General features: G+C 43.1%; 1 protein-coding gene across 1 annotated transcript in view; it reads left to right on the top strand.

Annotated features, from left to right (window-relative positions):
* Nucleotides 1-17,454, top strand: part of phf21ab (PHD finger protein 21Ab) — a 78,805-nt gene that overhangs the window by 19,618 nt on the left and 41,733 nt on the right. Inside the window, exons 7-9 of the mRNA XM_084169240.1 lie at nucleotides 10,342-10,494; nucleotides 12,184-12,441; nucleotides 12,848-12,946. Coding sequence (XP_084025366.1) covers nucleotides 10,342-10,494; nucleotides 12,184-12,441; nucleotides 12,848-12,946 — 510 coding nt within the window. The remainder of the gene's footprint in view (nucleotides 1-10,341; nucleotides 10,495-12,183; nucleotides 12,442-12,847; nucleotides 12,947-17,454) is intronic.

The following is a 17,454-nucleotide window of genomic DNA, read 5'->3' on the forward strand; positions in this document are numbered from 1 at the left end:
TAGACTCGGCAGCTAATGGGCTTTGGAAAAACGGGGTTATCTGTTACGAAGTTGCCTTAGCAAGGAAATAAGGTTTCTGCCTTGTATAAATGCTATATAAACAAACAATGTAGCTAGCATAAACTGGGACTTAGGCCTACTAAATCTACCTTTTAAATGGGTGGCCAACTGTTCTTAGAGAGCTACTGTATACACAATTTTTCTCCAGCCAAGCCTCAACACAATTGATTCAAACTAATTAACTAATTATGATCTTCAATCTAGACAGGGGACTTAATCATTAAGAGCCAGTTGTTACTACTCGTCTCTTCTTCCTGCTCAGGTATATAAGGCTTGGGTGGAAGAAAAGCAACATAAAAGTTATGGCTGATATGGCAATTCAAATAATTTTTCCAAAGTGAATTATTGTTAACTTAAATCTCAAAGCCATGCATGCAAGAAGCCTTGACCTGGTGTACACACCTACTCATTCCAGGGTTTTTCTTTATTTTTACTATTTTCTACATTGTAGAATAATAGTGACGACATCAAAACTATGAAATACATGTGGAATCATGTAATAACCAAAAAAGTGTTCAACAAATCAAAATATATTTGAGATTCTTCAAAGTAGCCACCCTTTGCCTTGATGACAGCTTTGCAGGGTAGCGGTGGTATACAGAAGATAGCCCTATTATGGCAAGAACAGCTCAAATAAGCAAAGAGAAACGACAGTCCATTACTTTAAGACATGAAGGTCAGTCAATACGGAACATTTCAAGAACTTTGAACGTTTCTTCAAGTGCAGTCGCAAAAACCATCAAGTGCTATGATGAAACTGGCTCTCATGAGGACCGCCACAGGAAAGGAAGACCCAGAGTTACCTATGCTGCAGAGGATAAGTTCATTAGAGTTAACTGCACCTCAGATTGCAGCCCAAATAAATGCTTCACAGAGTTCAAGTAACAGACAAATCTCAACATCAACTGTTCAGAGGAGACTCCATGAATCAGGCCTTCGTGGATGAATTGCTGCAAATAAACCACTACTAAAGGACACCAATAAGAAGAAGAGCCTTGCTTGGGCCAAGAAACACGAGCAATGGACATTAGACCGGTGGAAATCTGTCCTTTGGTCTGATGAGTCCAAATGTGAGATTTTTAGTTCCAACCGCTGTGTCTTTGTGAGATGCAGAGTAGGTGAACGGATGATCTCTGCATGTGTGGTTCCCACCGTGAAGCATGGAGGTGTGATGGTGTGGGGGTGCTTTGCTGGTGACACTGTCTGTGATTTATTTAGAATTCAAAGCACACTTAACCAGCATGGCTACCACAGCATTCTGCAGCGATATGCCATCCCATCTGGTTTGCGCTTAGTGGGACTATCATTTGTTTTTCAACAGGACAATGAATCAAAATACACTTCCAGGCTGTGTAAGGGCTATTTGACCAAGAAGGAGAGTGATGGAGTGCTGCATCAGATGACGCGGCGCACAATTGGCCCAGCGTCGTCCAGGGTAGGGGAGGGAATGGCCGGCAGGGATGTAGCTCAGTTGATATAGCATGGCGTTTGCAACGCCAGGGTTGTGGGTTCGTTTCTCATGGGGGGCCAGTATAAAAAAATAAAAAATAAAATAAATAAAAATATTAAAGAAAATAAAAGGAACAAAACATAAAAAAAAATTCTAATAAAAATGAAAAATAATTAAAAATATGTATTCACTAACTGTAAATCGCTCTGGATAAGAGCGTCTGCAAAATGACTAAAATGTAAATGTAATGACCTGGCCTCCACAATCACCCAACCTCAACCCAATTGAGATGGTTTGGGATGAGTTGGACCGCAGAGTGAAGGAAAAGCAGCCAACAAGTGCTCAGCATATGTGGGAACTCCTTCAAGACTCTTGGAAAAGCATTCCAGGTGAAGCTGGTTTAGAGAATGCCAAGAGTGTGCAATGCTGTCATCAAGGCAAAGGGTGGCTATTTTGAAGAATCTAAAATATATATTTTGTTTTGTTGAACACTTTTTTGGTTACTATATGATTCCATATGTGTTATTGCATTGTTTTTATGTCTTCACTATTATTCTACAATGTAGAAAATAGTAAAAATAAAACCCTTGAATGAGTAGGTGTTTCCAAACTTTTGACTTGTACTGTAAATACAAAAGTATGTGGACACCCCTTCAAATTAGTGGATTCCGCTATGTCAGCCACACCCGTTGCTGACAGGTGTATAAAATCAAGCACACAGCTGTGCAATCTCCATAGACAAACATTGACAGTAGAATGGCTTTACTGAAGAGCTCAGTGAATTTCAACGTGGCAACATAATAGGATGCCACCTTATAGCGGTGTTGTTAGAGACGTCAGTTCATCAGATTTCCGCCCTGCTAGAGCTGCCCCGGTCAACTGTAAGTGCTGTTATTGTGAAGTGGAAAAGTCTAGGAGCAACAACGGCTCAGCCATGAAGTGGTAGGCCACACAAGCTCACAAAACAGGACTGCCGAATGCTGAAGCACGTAAAAATCGTCTGTCCAATGTTGCAACACTCGCTATCGAGTTCCAAACTGCCTCTGGAAGTAACGTCAGCACAATAACTGTTTGTCGGGAGCTTCATGAAATGGGTTTCCATGACCGAGCAGCCACACACACAGCCCAAGATCACCATGCGCAATGCCAAGCGTTGGCTGGAGTGGTGTAAAGCTTGCTGCCATTGGACTCTGGAGCAGTGGAAACGCGTTCTCTGGAGTGATAAATCACACTTCACCGTTTGGCAATCCGACGGACTAGTCTGGGTTTGGCGGATGCCAGGAGAACGCTACCTGCCGCAATGCATAGTGCCAACTGTAAAGTTTGGTGGAGGAGGAATAATAATAATAATGGTCTGGGGCTGTTTTTCATGGTTCGGGCTAGGCCCCTTAGTTCCAGTGAAGGGAAAGCTTAACACTGGTAGGCCGTCATTGTAAATAAGAATTTGTTCTTAACTGACTTGCCTAGTTAAATAAAGGTTCAATTAATTAAATAAAACAGCATACAATTACTTTCTAGACGATTCTGTGCTTCCAACTTTGTGTCAACAGTTTGAGGAAGGCCCTTTCCTGTTTTAGCATGACAATGCCCCCGTGTGAGGTCCATACAGAAATGGTTTGTCGAGATTGGTGTGGAAGAACTTGACTAGCCTGCACAGAGCCCTGATCTCAACCCCATCGAACGCCTTTGGGATGAATTTGAACGCCGACTGCGACCTCACTAATAATAGTGGCCGACCTCACTAATACTCTTGTGGCTGAATGGAAGCAAGTTCCCGCAGCAATGTTCCAATATCTAGTGGAAAGCCTTCCCAGAGGAGTGGAGGCTGTTATAGCAGCAAAGGGGGGACGAACCCCATATTAATGCGCATGATTTTGGAATTAGATGTTTGTCGAGCAGTTGTCCACATACTTTTGGTCATGTAGTGTATCTACCTCCATCACTCCAGTGTCCCTGCACATTGTAAATATGGTATTGGAACTGACTTTTTACAAATATTTCAATAAAGATACAAGGTTAACTCAGATAGTCCATGTAGCTATTTTGTTAGCTATTTGTCAGTCGTATTGCTTGGGGATAGAAGCTGTTGAAGAGCCTGTTGGTGTCAGACTTGATGCACCGGTACCTCTTGCCGTGCGGCAGCAGAGAAAATACTCTATGGCTTGGGAGGTTGGAGTCTGAAACAATTTTCCGGGCCTTCTTTTCACACTGCCTGATACAGTGAGGGGGAAAAAAGTATTTGATCCCCTGCTGATTTTGTGCGTTTGCCCACTAACAAAGACATGATCAGTCTATAATTTTAATGGTAGGTTTATTTGAACAGGGAGAGACAGAATAACAACACACAAATCCAGGAAAACGCATGTCAAAAATGTTATAAATTGATTTGCATTTTAATGAGGGAAATAAGTATTTGACCCCTCTGCAAAACATGACTTAGGACTTGGTGGCAAAACCCTTGTTGGCAATCACAGAGGTCAGACGTTTCTTGTAGTTGGCCACCAGGTTTGCACACATCTCAGGAGGGATTTTGTCCCACTCCTCTTTGCAGATCTTCTCCAAGTCATTAAGGTTTCGAGGCTGACGGTTTGGCAACTCGAACCTTCAGCTCCCTCCACAGATTTCCTATGGGATTAAGGTCTGGAGACTGGCTAGGCCACTCCATTACCTTAATGTGCTTCTTCTTGAGCCACTCCTTTGTTGCCTTGGCCGTGTGTTTTGGGTCATTGTCATGCTGGAATACCCATCCACAACCCATTTTCAATGCCCTGGCTGAGGGAAGGAGGTTCTCACCCAAGATTTGACGGTACATGGCCCCGTCCATCGTCCCTTTGATGCGGTGAAGTTGTCCTGTCCCCTTAGCAGAAAAACACCCCCAAAGCATAATGTTTCCACCTCCATGTTTGACGGTGGGGATGGTGTTCTTGGGGTCATAGGCATCATTCCTCCTCCTCCAAACACGGCGAGTTGAGTTGATGCCAAAGAGCTTGATTTTGGTCTCATCTGACCACAACACTTTCACCCAATTCTCCTCTGAATCATTCAGATGTTCATAGGCAAACTTCAGACGGGCCTGTATATGTGCTATCTTGAGCAGGGGGACCTTGCGGGCGCTGCAGGATTTCAGTCCTTCACGGCGTAGTGTGTTACCAATTGTTTTCTTGGTGACTATGGTCCCAGCTGCTTTGAGATCATTGACAAGATCCTCCTGTGTAGTTCTGGGCTGATTCCTCACCGTTCTCATGATCATTGCAACTCCACGAGGTGAGATCTTGCATGGAGCCCCAGGCCGAGGGAGATTGACAGTTATTTTGTGTTTCTTCCATTTGCGAATAATTGCACCAACTGTTGTCACCTTCTCACCAAGCTGCTTGGCGATGGTCTTGTAGCCCATTCCAGCCTTGTGTAGGTCTACAATCTTGTCCCTGACATCCTTGGAGAGCTCTTTGGTCTTGGCCATAGTGGAGAGTTTGGAATCTGATTGATTGATTGCTTCTGTGGACAGGTGTCTTTTATACAGGTAACAAGCTGAGATTAGTAGCACTCCCTTTAAGAGTGTGCTCCTAATCTCAGCTCGTTACCTGTATAAAAGACACCTGGGAGCCAGAAATCTTTCTGATTGAGAGGGGGTCAAATACTTATTTCCCTCATTAAAATGCAAATCAATTTATAACATTTCTGACATGCGTTTTTCTGGATTTGTTTGTGGTTATTCTGTCTCTCACTGTTCAAATAAACCTACGATTAAAATTATAGACTGATCATTTCTTTGTCAGTGGGCAAATGTACAAAATCAGCAGGGGATCAAATACTTTTTTTCCCTCACTGTATAGAGGTCCTGGATGGCAGGGAGCTCGGCCCCAGTGATGTACTGCGCTGTCCACTCAACCCTCTGTAGCGCCATGCGATTGAGGGCGGTGCTATTGCCATACCAAGCAGTGTTGCAGCCAGTCAGTATGCTCTCAGTGGTACAGCTGTAGAACCTTTTTGAGGATGTGAGGGCCCATGCCAAACTCTTTCAACCTCCTGAGGGGGAAAAGGCACTGTTGCATCTCCTTCACGGCTGTGCGTGTGTGTGTTTTGGACCATTTTTAAGTATTTTGTGATTTTGACACAGAGGAACTTGAAGCTGTCTACCTGCTCCACTGCCGCCCCGTTGATATGGATGGGAGCGTGCTCACCTCTCCATTTCCTGTAGTCCACGATCAGCTCCTTGGTCTTGCTGACGTTGAAGGACAGGTTGTTGTTCCGGCACCAGACTGCCAGGTCACTGACCTCCTCCCTTTAGGCAGACTCATCGTCGCTGTTGATCAGTCCTACCACTGTTGTGTCGTCAGCGAACTTGATGATGGTGTTGGAGTCGTGCCTGACCATGCAGTCATGGGTGAACAGGGAGTACAGGAGGGGACTAAGCACACACCCCTGTGGGGCCCCTGTGTTAAGGGTCAACGTGGCGGAGGTGATGTTGCCTAACCTCACCACCTGGGGTCGGCCCATCAGGAAGTCCAGGATCCAGTTGCAGAGGGAGGTGTTCAGACCCAGAGTCCTAAGCCTGGTGACGAGCTTGGAGGGGATAATGGTGTTGAACGCTGAGCTGTAGTCAATGAACAGCATTCTCACATAGATATTCCTTTTATCTAGGTGGGTGAGGGCAGTGTGGCGAGCAATTGAGTTTGCATCGTCTATGGATCTGTTAGGGCGGAATGCAAATTGGAGTGGGTCTAGGGTGGCTGGGATGGAGTTAGTGTGCATAATCAGCCTCTCAAAGCACTTCATGATTACAGAAGTGAGTGCTACAGGGTGGTAGTCATTGTGGCATGAAACCTTAAGAGTTCTTAGGAACAGGAATGTTTCTGGTCACCTTAATACATGTGGGGATTACAGACTGGGACAAGGAGAGGTTGAAAATTACTGTGAATATGCCTGCCAGCTGTTCTGCGCATGCTCTGAGAACCCACCCTGGAATACCGTCGGGGCACGTGGCCTTGCAGGTGTTGGCCTGATTTTAAGACCCTTCTCACGTCGGCCTCAGAGAGCGAGATGACCCAATCCTCTGGTTTGGTGACGGCCCTCACACCCGGCTCGATGATGTTGTCAAAGCGTACACAAAATTAATTGAGTTTGTCTGGTAGAGAGGCATCGTTGGGCAGATCACGGTTGGGTCTTCCTTTTGTAATCTGTAATGGACTGTAGCCCCTGCCACATGCAGCGGTCATTGGAGCCTGTGTAATATGATTCCTATATTGTCCTTTTGCTCGTTTGCTGACTCTGCGGAGGTCAGTGCGAGACTTCTTGTACTTATTCCTGTCCTTGGCCGTAGCATCAGGGTTGTCTACAACTCTCAGCTCTGTGTGCAGTAGCCCTGTTCATTAGTTTAGCGCCAACCTCGCTGTTGGGCTTTTGATTGGGGAAGCGGCGAATCCTCACCGTGGGTACAACGTTGCTGATGCTTTTTCGAGTAAAGTCTCAACATATTCCAATCAGCTCTAGCTGGAGACGTGTTGTTGGAAGTTGGCCATCACGTGTCTTAGTGACGCCAAATTAAAAATCGCCTGCAAACAGAAAGGCAGCCCTGAATTGGCAATGTCCGAAGAAGCCAGACTAGTAGGCTTATACAGTGCCTTGCAAAAGTATTCATCCCCCTTGGCGTTTTTCCTATTTTGTTGCATTACAACCTGTAATTTAAATGGATTTTTATTTGGATTTCATATAATGGACATACACAAAATAGTCCAAATTGGTGAAGTGAAATGAAAAAAAATTACTTGTTTCAAAAAAGTAAAAAAATAATTAATGGAAAAGTGGTGCGTGCATATGTATTCACCCTCTTTGCTATGAAGCCCCTAAATAAGATCTGGTGCAACCAATTACCTTCAGAAGTCACATAATTAGTTAGATTGCACACAGGTAGACTTTAAGTGTCACATGATCTGTCACATGATCTCAGTGTATATACACCTGTTCTGAAAGGCCCCAGAGTCTGCAACACCACTAGGCAAAGGGGCACCACCAAGCAAGCGGCACCATGAAGACCAAGGAGCTCTCCAAACAGGTCAGGGACAAAGTTGTGGAGAAGTACAGATCGGGGTTGGGTTATAAAAAAATATCTGAAACTTTGAACATAATATAATTCCAAAGCGACTTACAGTCATGTGTGCATACATTTTAACATCCCACGGAGCACCATTTTAAATCCATGATAAAAAAAATGGAAAGAATATGGCACCACAACAAACCTGCCAAGAGAGGGCCACCCACCAAAACTCACGGACCAGGCAAGGAGGGCATTAATCATAGAGGAAACAAAGAGACCAAAGATAACCCTGAAGGAGCTGCAAAGCTCCACAGTGGAGATTGGAGTATCTGTCCATAGGACCACTTTAAGCCGTACACTCCACAGAGCTGAGCTTTACGGACAAGTGGCCAGATAAAAATAAGCAAACACGTTTAGTGTTCACCAAAAGGCATGTGGGAGACGCCCCAAACATATGGAAGAAGGTACTCTGGTCAGATGAGACTAAAATTGGGCTTTTTGGCCATCAAGGAAAACGCTATGTCTGGCGCAAACCCAACACCTCATCACCCCGAGAAGACCATCCCCACAGTGAAGCATGGTGGTGGCAGCATCATGCTGTGGAGATGTTTTTCATCGGCAGGGACTGGGAAACTGGTCAGAATTGAAGGAATGCTGGATGGCGCTAAATACAGGGAAATTCTTGAGGGAAACCTGTTTCAGTCTTCCAGAGATTTGAGACTGGGACGGAGGTTCACCTTCCAGCAGGACAATGACCCTAAGCATACTGCTAAAGTGACACTTGAGTGGTTTAAGGGGAAACATTTAAATGTATTGGAATGGCCTAGTCAATCCAATTGAGAATCTGTGGTATGACTTAAAGATTGCTGTACACCAATGGAACCCATCCAACTTGAAGGAGCTGGAGCAGTTTTGCCTTGAAGAATGGGCAAAAATCCCAGTGGCTAGATGTGCCAAGCTTATAGAGACATACCGCAAGAGACTTGCAGCTGTAATTGCTGCAAAAGGTGGCTCTACAAAGTATTGACTTTGGGGGGGTGAATAGTTATGCACGCTCAGGTTTTCAGTTTTTTTTGTCTTATTTCTTGTTTGTTTCACACTTTTTTTTATTTTGCATCTTCAAAGTGGTAGGCATGTTGTGTAAATGAAATGATACAAACCCCCAAAAAATCCATTTTAATTCCAGGTTGTAAGGCAACAAAATAGGAAAAATGCCAAGGGGGGTGAATACATTCGCAAGCCACTGTATGTGCTGTATGGACCATGTGATGCGTTTTTTCCCTGCTTCCCAGGGGCATATAAGAACCTCCCTCCCTCTGCCTTCAGCTAAGCGCTCCTGGCTGACTCCCTCCAAATGGAGGGGCCTAACAAAGAGTACTAAGAGCTCAAGTGTAGCTCTCAAGTGTCCACAGGACGAGCCCGTTTCAATCGCATCTTTGAGGGTTGCCCTTTGATGGGCTAGTAGGCTATTTATACCAACCATAAAGATGCTCTTTACCCAGATTCTCCTACAACGTCTGTCTTGCTTGCAGTTGAGGTAATAGGGCCAACTATGGATGTCAGACTTGGTCTATAACCCTATTTGATTAACAGTATTTAGGGCTATCCCCTGCCAGGTCCCATAAAAAGGATAAACACACAGTAAATCGTCCTTTTTTTTTTTTTTTGGGCTGCTGCTTAAGTGACTTGATTAACATGGAAATTGGCTTCTTGGCAAGAACACCAATCCATGTCTCTCCGAAAAATAACAGCCAACAGCCTGAAGCATGAAAGGCAGCAAAGGGATTTGCTGAATCTCCCACTTCCCTTTCTTCAAGGGAAACCCTCCAAAATGCAGAAAAAAAGTGCAAAATCTCTATGCGGATAATATGATGAGCAAAGAGAAGCAGCTGGAAGTACAAGTTTCCCCCCAAGGACAGGAGACGGTGCGGTTGCTTGCTCCAGGCCAGCGCACTTCTTGATTTTTACACAGTAAATGCATATTCAATGGCCTAAGTCAGGTTCCATGGGTAAATATTTATCAGAAAGAATGAATGTGCAATGCAACAGTACTTATTTCATACTTGCTTGCTCCTCTGCTCCCCAGTCTCTACCCTTCCTCAGAGCAGGTCTAATTCCCTGTCCGGAAGAGCATTTTGTGTCTTCGTAGTAGCGGAATTAGCCATTGAAATGACTTGGCAGTGTCGTGGAGGTTAATTTGCTCTTGTGAGAACTGCAGTTGATGCCAAGGCGAAAGGTCAGAGTCCCCTCGAATTTAAGTCATGGAAGTCTGTTTGATCTGAAGCCGAGGAACCATCATCACATTTCGGTATTCTCAACATGAATTAACCAACTTTGTCAACGTGAAACTAAAGAAAGTTCTAAATGTGCAGTGATTTAATTTGACATCCAATTGTTTGCAAATGTTAAAGAGTCTTGTTTAGTTACTCAAATACATTTTGAGTGAGTGGTGGAGTCATGGCCAAAAAGATGGCTACTGAACATTTAGAGGAACATTGACACAATTAACTCAAGTAGAGTTTTATTCGCTCCGCCTCCCTTCATCTTGTTTTAGTCTTATAAAGACCAAGTCACTGCGACTTCTTGACACACTCCTCTCCCCATCTTCTACACTTCTCCTTCACCCCCCCTTCTCTCTCCCCTCTTCTTCCTGTACACCCTTATTCTCTCTCTCTCTCTCTCTCTCTCTCTCTCTCTCTCTCTCTCTCTCTCTCTCTCTCTCTCTCTCTCTCTCTCTCTCTCTCTCTCCCCCCCCCCCCTCTCTCTCTTCTCCCCCCCCCCCCCTTCTGTTCTCCAGAAAAAGGTGGTGGAGCAGCTGAGGAAGGACCTGCTGGTGAAACAGGAGCCGGAAGTGAAGGTGCCGGCTGCAGACAAACACGTCCTCCAGATCCCCTCCTCCACCACTCTGCAGGCCCTACAGCAGACCACACACACCCAGGCCCTGCAGCAGGTAGTCCACAGACACTGTCGACCTTATCTCAACTCAGCTGCTTGTTATGTTGCACAAAGGCTTGTTGTAACTTTGCAGTAGCCTACACAATGTTTGCAAAATTCATGAAGTTTTCCCAAAATTCCCAGGTTTTCAGTAATCCCAGTTGGTGGAATGTTGCAATGGAGAGACCTTGGATTTTTGGGGAAAGTTTGTGGAATTTTGCAACTTGTCAGTGTTCACAAAGTTTTACTACTATAGAGCAAGGGTCTTCACCCTTTTCTTGCCCAGGGACCCCCTCCTAGGAAAATGGCGACCCAGGGACCCCCTCCTAGGAAAATGGCGACCCAGGGAACCCCATCATACGTTAGCAAAAAACTAAAAGGCCCACGTCTTGTCTTATCATTAGGTGAATGATAATGGCAAGGAGAAGTAATTAACATATTTTAAAATGACCTCCCCTCATTATAATTCGAAGAGGAAGTGTAAACTCTAACAGCCTGTTTTCTAGAAAGGTAACTCCAAACACATTTTCACTTAGAGCAGTTGTTTAGCTGGTTAACCCACTAAAGTCGATGTCCGCGCCCCCGATGAAATCTAATTAGCATAATACAAAAATCCCATAAAAATCTGTCAGTTTAAGCTAGATGTTTATTTTGCATTGGATGCATCTCAATCCTCCGCATCCGCCTATGTAACACTCAATCCCCCCCCCCCAAAGTCAAGAAAGCTTACCAGCGGCACATGCCGCACAGGTAGCCTATTCGCAGGTGCTTTTTCAAAACCTATGTCAGATACTCCAGTGAGTGTAATTGGCTCCAGTGAGTGTAATTTGCTCAATATTAGGAGTTAATAAATAAAGTTGACATCATTAGAAGATATTCTCCTCTTCTACTGTAGGTATGTAATTAAAAATGTGTTTTCTGTTGTTGCTAGCAGTATTCATAAAAACATTTTCAAAAAAATGTTTTTCTTTTAAAAATATTTCCGCGGACGCAGTGCCTGTGCGGACCCTTAGGTGGCCGCAGACCCCCAGTTGAATACCCCTGCTATAGAGAGAGAGAGAGTGAAGAATCACCCTAAAAAACACCTTCCTCAGAGGCCCCTGGTCAAAAGTGTCTGACATTCTGGATGGTTCCTTGTACTGATATTAGTTACGGTATGAGATGTCCTTCAGTGATGCCAGTTCTTTTTGGCAGTACTGCTTTGTTCTCAGACCTTGCAAACCCCGGTCCCCACTAGACGGACACAGCTGTAAAACCTAAAACCTACGTCATTCATGGCTCTGTAGATTTATCTCTAGCTCTTAGTGCGATGGGAAGTGCTCAGCTGGCAGGTTTCTTGTGGCGTTTGATATAATCAAAGCTGCGTACGTCTGCGGCGCTCCTCTGGCCCAAGTCTGCCTTGATGGCAATGGGAAACGACTTGGCCGGTAGAAACGCTGACTAGGCCCTGTTCCTCTGGGTCCTGTTGAGGGGGTGGGGTAGGGGATTGGAGAAAGGGAGGGAACTCCCTCCAGGGAATGGTTTATTGAAGTTAGCCCTAGTATTGAGTCCCCAGGCTTCACATTAGTTCACATTCGTTGTATCTACCTTAAGCATTCTCACTTTTCCACTCCCTTTTTCAACCCCATCTCATTACTCTCTCTCCTATTTTTCTCTGCGCTCCGATTTATCAACTATTTCCTTCTTTCTCTCCTCTCTCTGTCAGAAGACGCTGACAGTCACCCCAGTCATCCCCACTAAGACTCTACCTGTAGTGCTGAAAGCTGCCACTCCCACCATGCCTTCCTCTGTTGTGGCGCAGCGCCCCGCCACCGTTGCCATGGTCACTGCCATCAGCCACGCCTCCAAGCCTAGTTCCGACAACTCCAACTCCCAGAACACACCAGTGAACCTTCAGGTGGCTAGCAAATTGACCAGTCAGGGTTTCGAGCCCGTCCGACTGGTGTCGAAGAATGCACTTGTGGTAAGGGTCATTCACTTCCTGTACTATCATTGTCATCCTTTCTAGTTCAACTCTTTCAAACACTTCTCTTATAACTGGTGGTGACCCCAAAGTGTTTTCAAATTAAGCAGTAAATATTCAAAATGTTTTTTTCGGCCTCTTACAAAGACTCTTAGCGCAAAGTGGGTTGAACGTGTTTCCTGTGTAGATGTGTATGGAAATATGCATGGTCAAAATTGAATGTTTTTTTATTGAAAACCATGTCTCTTAATGAGGAGGTGCTTTGAGGCGGTGGTGTGTGGTGGCGCTTGGTACAAAGTAATCTTTCTCTCTGTAAAACTACCTGCAGAAGTCAAAGAGTTTAGATATAATTGTTGTCTGCAGCTCAGGTAGAGAGAATACAGTATTTGCTGTGGTTTTGTCTCAGGTGCAGGCCACCACCACCCCCTCCTCAGCACAGCCAATCAAAGTTCCTCAGTTTGTCCCTCCTCCTAGACTGACGCCTCGACCCACCTTTCAACCACAGGTGCGTCCCAGTAAGACCCGCCCCCTAACCTTAATCCCCACCAACAAAGATTTTCTATTATATTGACAAGATAGTGAAGTGACCGCTCTAACAATGGAAAAACATGTCCTCAAATATGGAAGACAGGTGGGAGGAGGCCATGTGTGTCCACGTATATCAGTGCATTGGTAACAACCTAACCATTACAAAACGTATATTCAATCAAATAAGCCAGTTAGCAAATTAGGAATTCCATTTTTGGTTGACCAAATTTGACACTCATTGACCTCCCATACAAAAATTCCTCACTTCGTGGGGTTATTTTAGTATGAAGATATATGCACTCGCTTCTGTTAGTCGCTTTGGATAAGAGCGTCTGCTAAATGACTAAAATAAAAAATACAATTACATGTACATTTTCGTGGACCAACCAATTCTAACTCTTCCTCTCTGCCACCAAAACAGTCCAATGTGTGAGTGGCCACATGACATTAGGCTTTTAACTCAGCAGTCACTAGAGGGCGACAGTGTACACAAGGATATGAACCCAATGCAGTCAGTCATGGCTCCAAGCTATTTTGCGTTTATTTTTTCATAACCTTTCCTCTTGTCTTCTATTGCTTTCAGAGTGATGTGTGCTTATATTGTTGCGTTTGTCTGTGTTAATACATTCCTTTGCTGCTGTTGTGTGTCTTTGTCTTTATGGTGAAATGTCTTGTTGTCCAGCAGCTTCTGAATGTGTTGTGTTTTGGCTGTTGGTATGATAAGAATAATTCCACGGTAACAGAGTGATGCTGAGACTCAGATTTTTCACTTTAGAATGTATGTCAAACAAAAACCAATGATTGCTAAGTTAAACAAACCATACAACTCGATAACGTGATGTACAAGGACTACTTTTAACAATTTCCACAACATTTGACAAACAGATTTACCTGAAGAACAAGTGCAGATCAGGGTTTCCGTTAGGAAAATGTGGCGCCAGACAACGTGACCGGAAAGATGATTATTTACCGGCCATTTGAGAAATTTACGGGACCCATATGCATTGGGTGCATAACCCATTAGGGTGTCCACCCACGGTGCTCAGAATGACAGAAAATATCATTCTAAACCACTCACCTGGGGAAAATACCATTCCAAACAGCGCACCTGATAGTGGTTCCATATGTCACAGAGATGAAAATCTCTGTTAGAAACTTAGAAAGAGGGGGAATCTAAAGATGCGACAACTAGGATGGGTTGCTAATATAACTAGGATTGTTCCTTTGGCTTCTGGACAATGAAAGAAAGTTGATATGAAAACCAATAGAACAGGAGAGAAATGGCATAGCAGTGGGACCAATGGGGAAGTAAATGGATATACATTTGCCAAAATGATATAATTACTCCTGTCTATACAGAAATAAATATAATCATTCAAAATATTTCACCAGAAAGCATGACTTTGCCACAGAGGAATCGAGGATCATTAGCTTATTTAAAAAAAATAGCTGTGGATTGTTTCAAATCACAAGATTGTAGGCCAATGCCTATTGGGGAACCCCGCAATTTGGCCATTGCACGTGGCAATAGGCCTAGCTGATTATTGAGTTGCTGCTGTCAGTGAAAAGCATCTAAAATATGTGTGAATATAATGTGTCTTGAGTATAATTACAAATGTTGAGACAAGAAGAAGGGGAGGGGTGTGTGGCGAAGATATAGGTGAGTCTCTCTCCAGAATGGCTCAGCTGTCTCCCGCAAATTCTTGCGCATTCATTGTTTGAGTGAATTGTTTGCCCCTTTGATTAAAAATAAATAATCTATTCGCCATTACATATGTCACCAGTAGTAAATGTACTGTTAATCCCTGTAAATTGGTTACATTAATTTATGTTCATGCAGGTATTAATTACAATCATCTATCATTCTTGGAGTGGAAATGTTTGCAGCGTTCACAACCTGCTACACTTATGAGAAACAAGTTTAGGTTTATTTCATAACCATCATTTATGAGATTTGTCTGTTTTTTTTCATTGTCTTTTGTTTGGAGTGCTCAATGTGAGCAATGAGTATATCTGGTTTCTCTGTCATGATAATGTTGAGGGAATGTGTGCGCCTGAAAACGCATAGACGTACCTGGCCTACTGCGTGGAAATGTAGGATGTTTTTTTTTTTTTTTTTTTACATCCATTGCGAATGATAATATATTAACTATAGTTCCTCACAGTAAGCTATTTAAAAAAATCTTTCCAACGATCTCCCCCCTCGATAATCATTATTATTGAAATGAAACTGTTCAAGGTAATTGCGCATATGAAAATCATAACTGGCACACAGAACAGTAGAAATGGTAAGATCAATTGTAAGCTTCCCCAAACTTGAAACTCACACGCCACCTATAAAGTCTTTATAAAATAATTGCCTCCACATTTCCATGGTTGGATTTTGCCTATAGGCTACTTTGAAGCAAGGTAAGCAAGCCTCTTAATAAGAAATAAAACATTCAGGTTTCAAACAATTAAGTATGTTTTCAAAATCCTCTAGCTCACATTGTAAGGTGTTGGGTGACGTGCTTATAGCCTGTTGCCAGCACTTGAATGGTGAATGGGAAACGCACTTCAATTACCAGTTGAGAAATGCTCTTTGTAATCGTGCACCAAAACTGTTTTTAACACGCAATTGCATTTAGAATTGTTGCACAATTAATGGGCTTATAAAAGCACACGTTTTACTCCTGTAGCAACCAGCCTGAGGAGCTGCAGGGGAAATCCAGCTCAAAATAGGCTCTATATGCTGTGCGCGTGATAGTTGTGTTGGATAAATAAGTGCCTTCAGAAAGTATTCACACCCCTTGACCTTTTCCACATTTTGTTTTATAGTCTGAATTTTAAATTGATTAATTTGAGGTGTCACTTGCCTACACACAGTACCCCATATCGTAAAAGTCGAATTATGTTTTTAGGAATTTTTACAAATTACTTACAAATGAAAAGCTAAAATGTCTTGTCAATAAGTATTCAACCCCTTTGTTATGGCAAGCCTAAATAAGTTCAGGACCAAAAAAATTCTTAAGTCACATAAGTTGCATGCAATCAGTGTTTAACAGGATTTTTGAATGACTACCTCATCTCTGTACCCCACACATACAATTATCTGTAAGGTCTCTCAATTGAGCAGTGAATTTCAAACACAGATTCAACCACAAACACCAGGGAGGTTTTCCAATGCCTCGCAAAGAAGGGCACCTATTGGTAGATGGGTAAAAAATATAAAAAGCAGACATTGAATATCCCTTTGAGCATGGTGAAGTTATTAATTAGACTTTGGATGGTGTATCAATAGACCCAGTCACTACAGAGATACAGGCGTCCTTCCTAACTCCGTTGCCGGAGAGGAAGGCCCTGTGTAGCTCAGTTGGTAGAGCATGGCGCTTGCAACACCAGGGTTGTGGGTTCGATTCCCACGGGGGGCCAGTATAAAATAAATAAAAAACAACAGTAAAAAAACATGTATGCACTCACTAACTGTAAGTCGCTCTGGATAAGAGCATCTGCTAAATGACTAAAATGTAAATGTAAGGAAGGAAACCGCTCAGGGATTTCATCATGAGGCCAATGGTAACTTTAAAACAGTTAGAGTTTAATGGCTGTGATAGGAGAACTGAGGATGGATCAACAACAGTGTAGTTACTCCACAATACTAACCTAACTGACAGAGTGAAAAGGAAGCCAGTACAGAATAAAAAATATTGCATAACATGCATCCTGTTTGCAATAAGGCACTAAAGTAAAACTGCAAAAAATTTGGCAAAGAAATGAGCTTTTATGTCCAGAATACAAAGCATTATGTTCGGAGCAAATCTAACACAACACATCACGGAGTACCACTCTTCATATTTTCAAGCATGGTGGTGGCTGCATCATGTTATGGGTTTGCTTACATTGGCAAGGACTAGGGAGTTTTTTTAGGATAAAAATAAATGGAATAGAGCTAAGCAGGAAAACCTGGTTGTCTGCTTTCCAACAGACACTGGGAGACAGATTCACCTTTCAGCAGGACAATAACCTAAAACACAAGGCCAAATGTACACTGGAGTTGCTTACCTAGACGACATTGAATGTTCCTTAGTGGCCTAGTTAGTTTTGACGTGAATCAGGTAAAAAATGGCAAGACTTAAAATGTCTGTCTAGCAATGATCAACAACCAACTTGACAGAGCTTGGATAATTTTTTTAAAGAATAATGTGCAAATATTGTACAATCCAGGTGTGAATAGCTCTTAGAGTTACCCAGAAAGATTCATAGCTGTAATAGATGCCAAAGGTGATTCTAACAAGTATTGAATATTTATGCAAATGTATTTCCTTTTAAATACATTTGCAAACTTTTCTAAAAACATGTTTTCTCTTCGTCATTATGGGGTATTGTGTGTAGATGGGTGAGAGAAAAAATTATATTTAATCAATTTTGAATTTAGGCTGTAACACAACAAAATATGAATACTTTCTGAAGGCACTTTAATTCCAGGGCAATTTAATTCCACTAATT

The sequence above is a fragment of the Coregonus lavaretus genome (assembly GCF_964263955.1).
Source record: "Coregonus lavaretus genome assembly, chromosome: 9".
In the NCBI taxonomy this organism is placed as follows: domain Eukaryota; kingdom Metazoa; phylum Chordata; class Actinopteri; order Salmoniformes; family Salmonidae; genus Coregonus; species Coregonus lavaretus.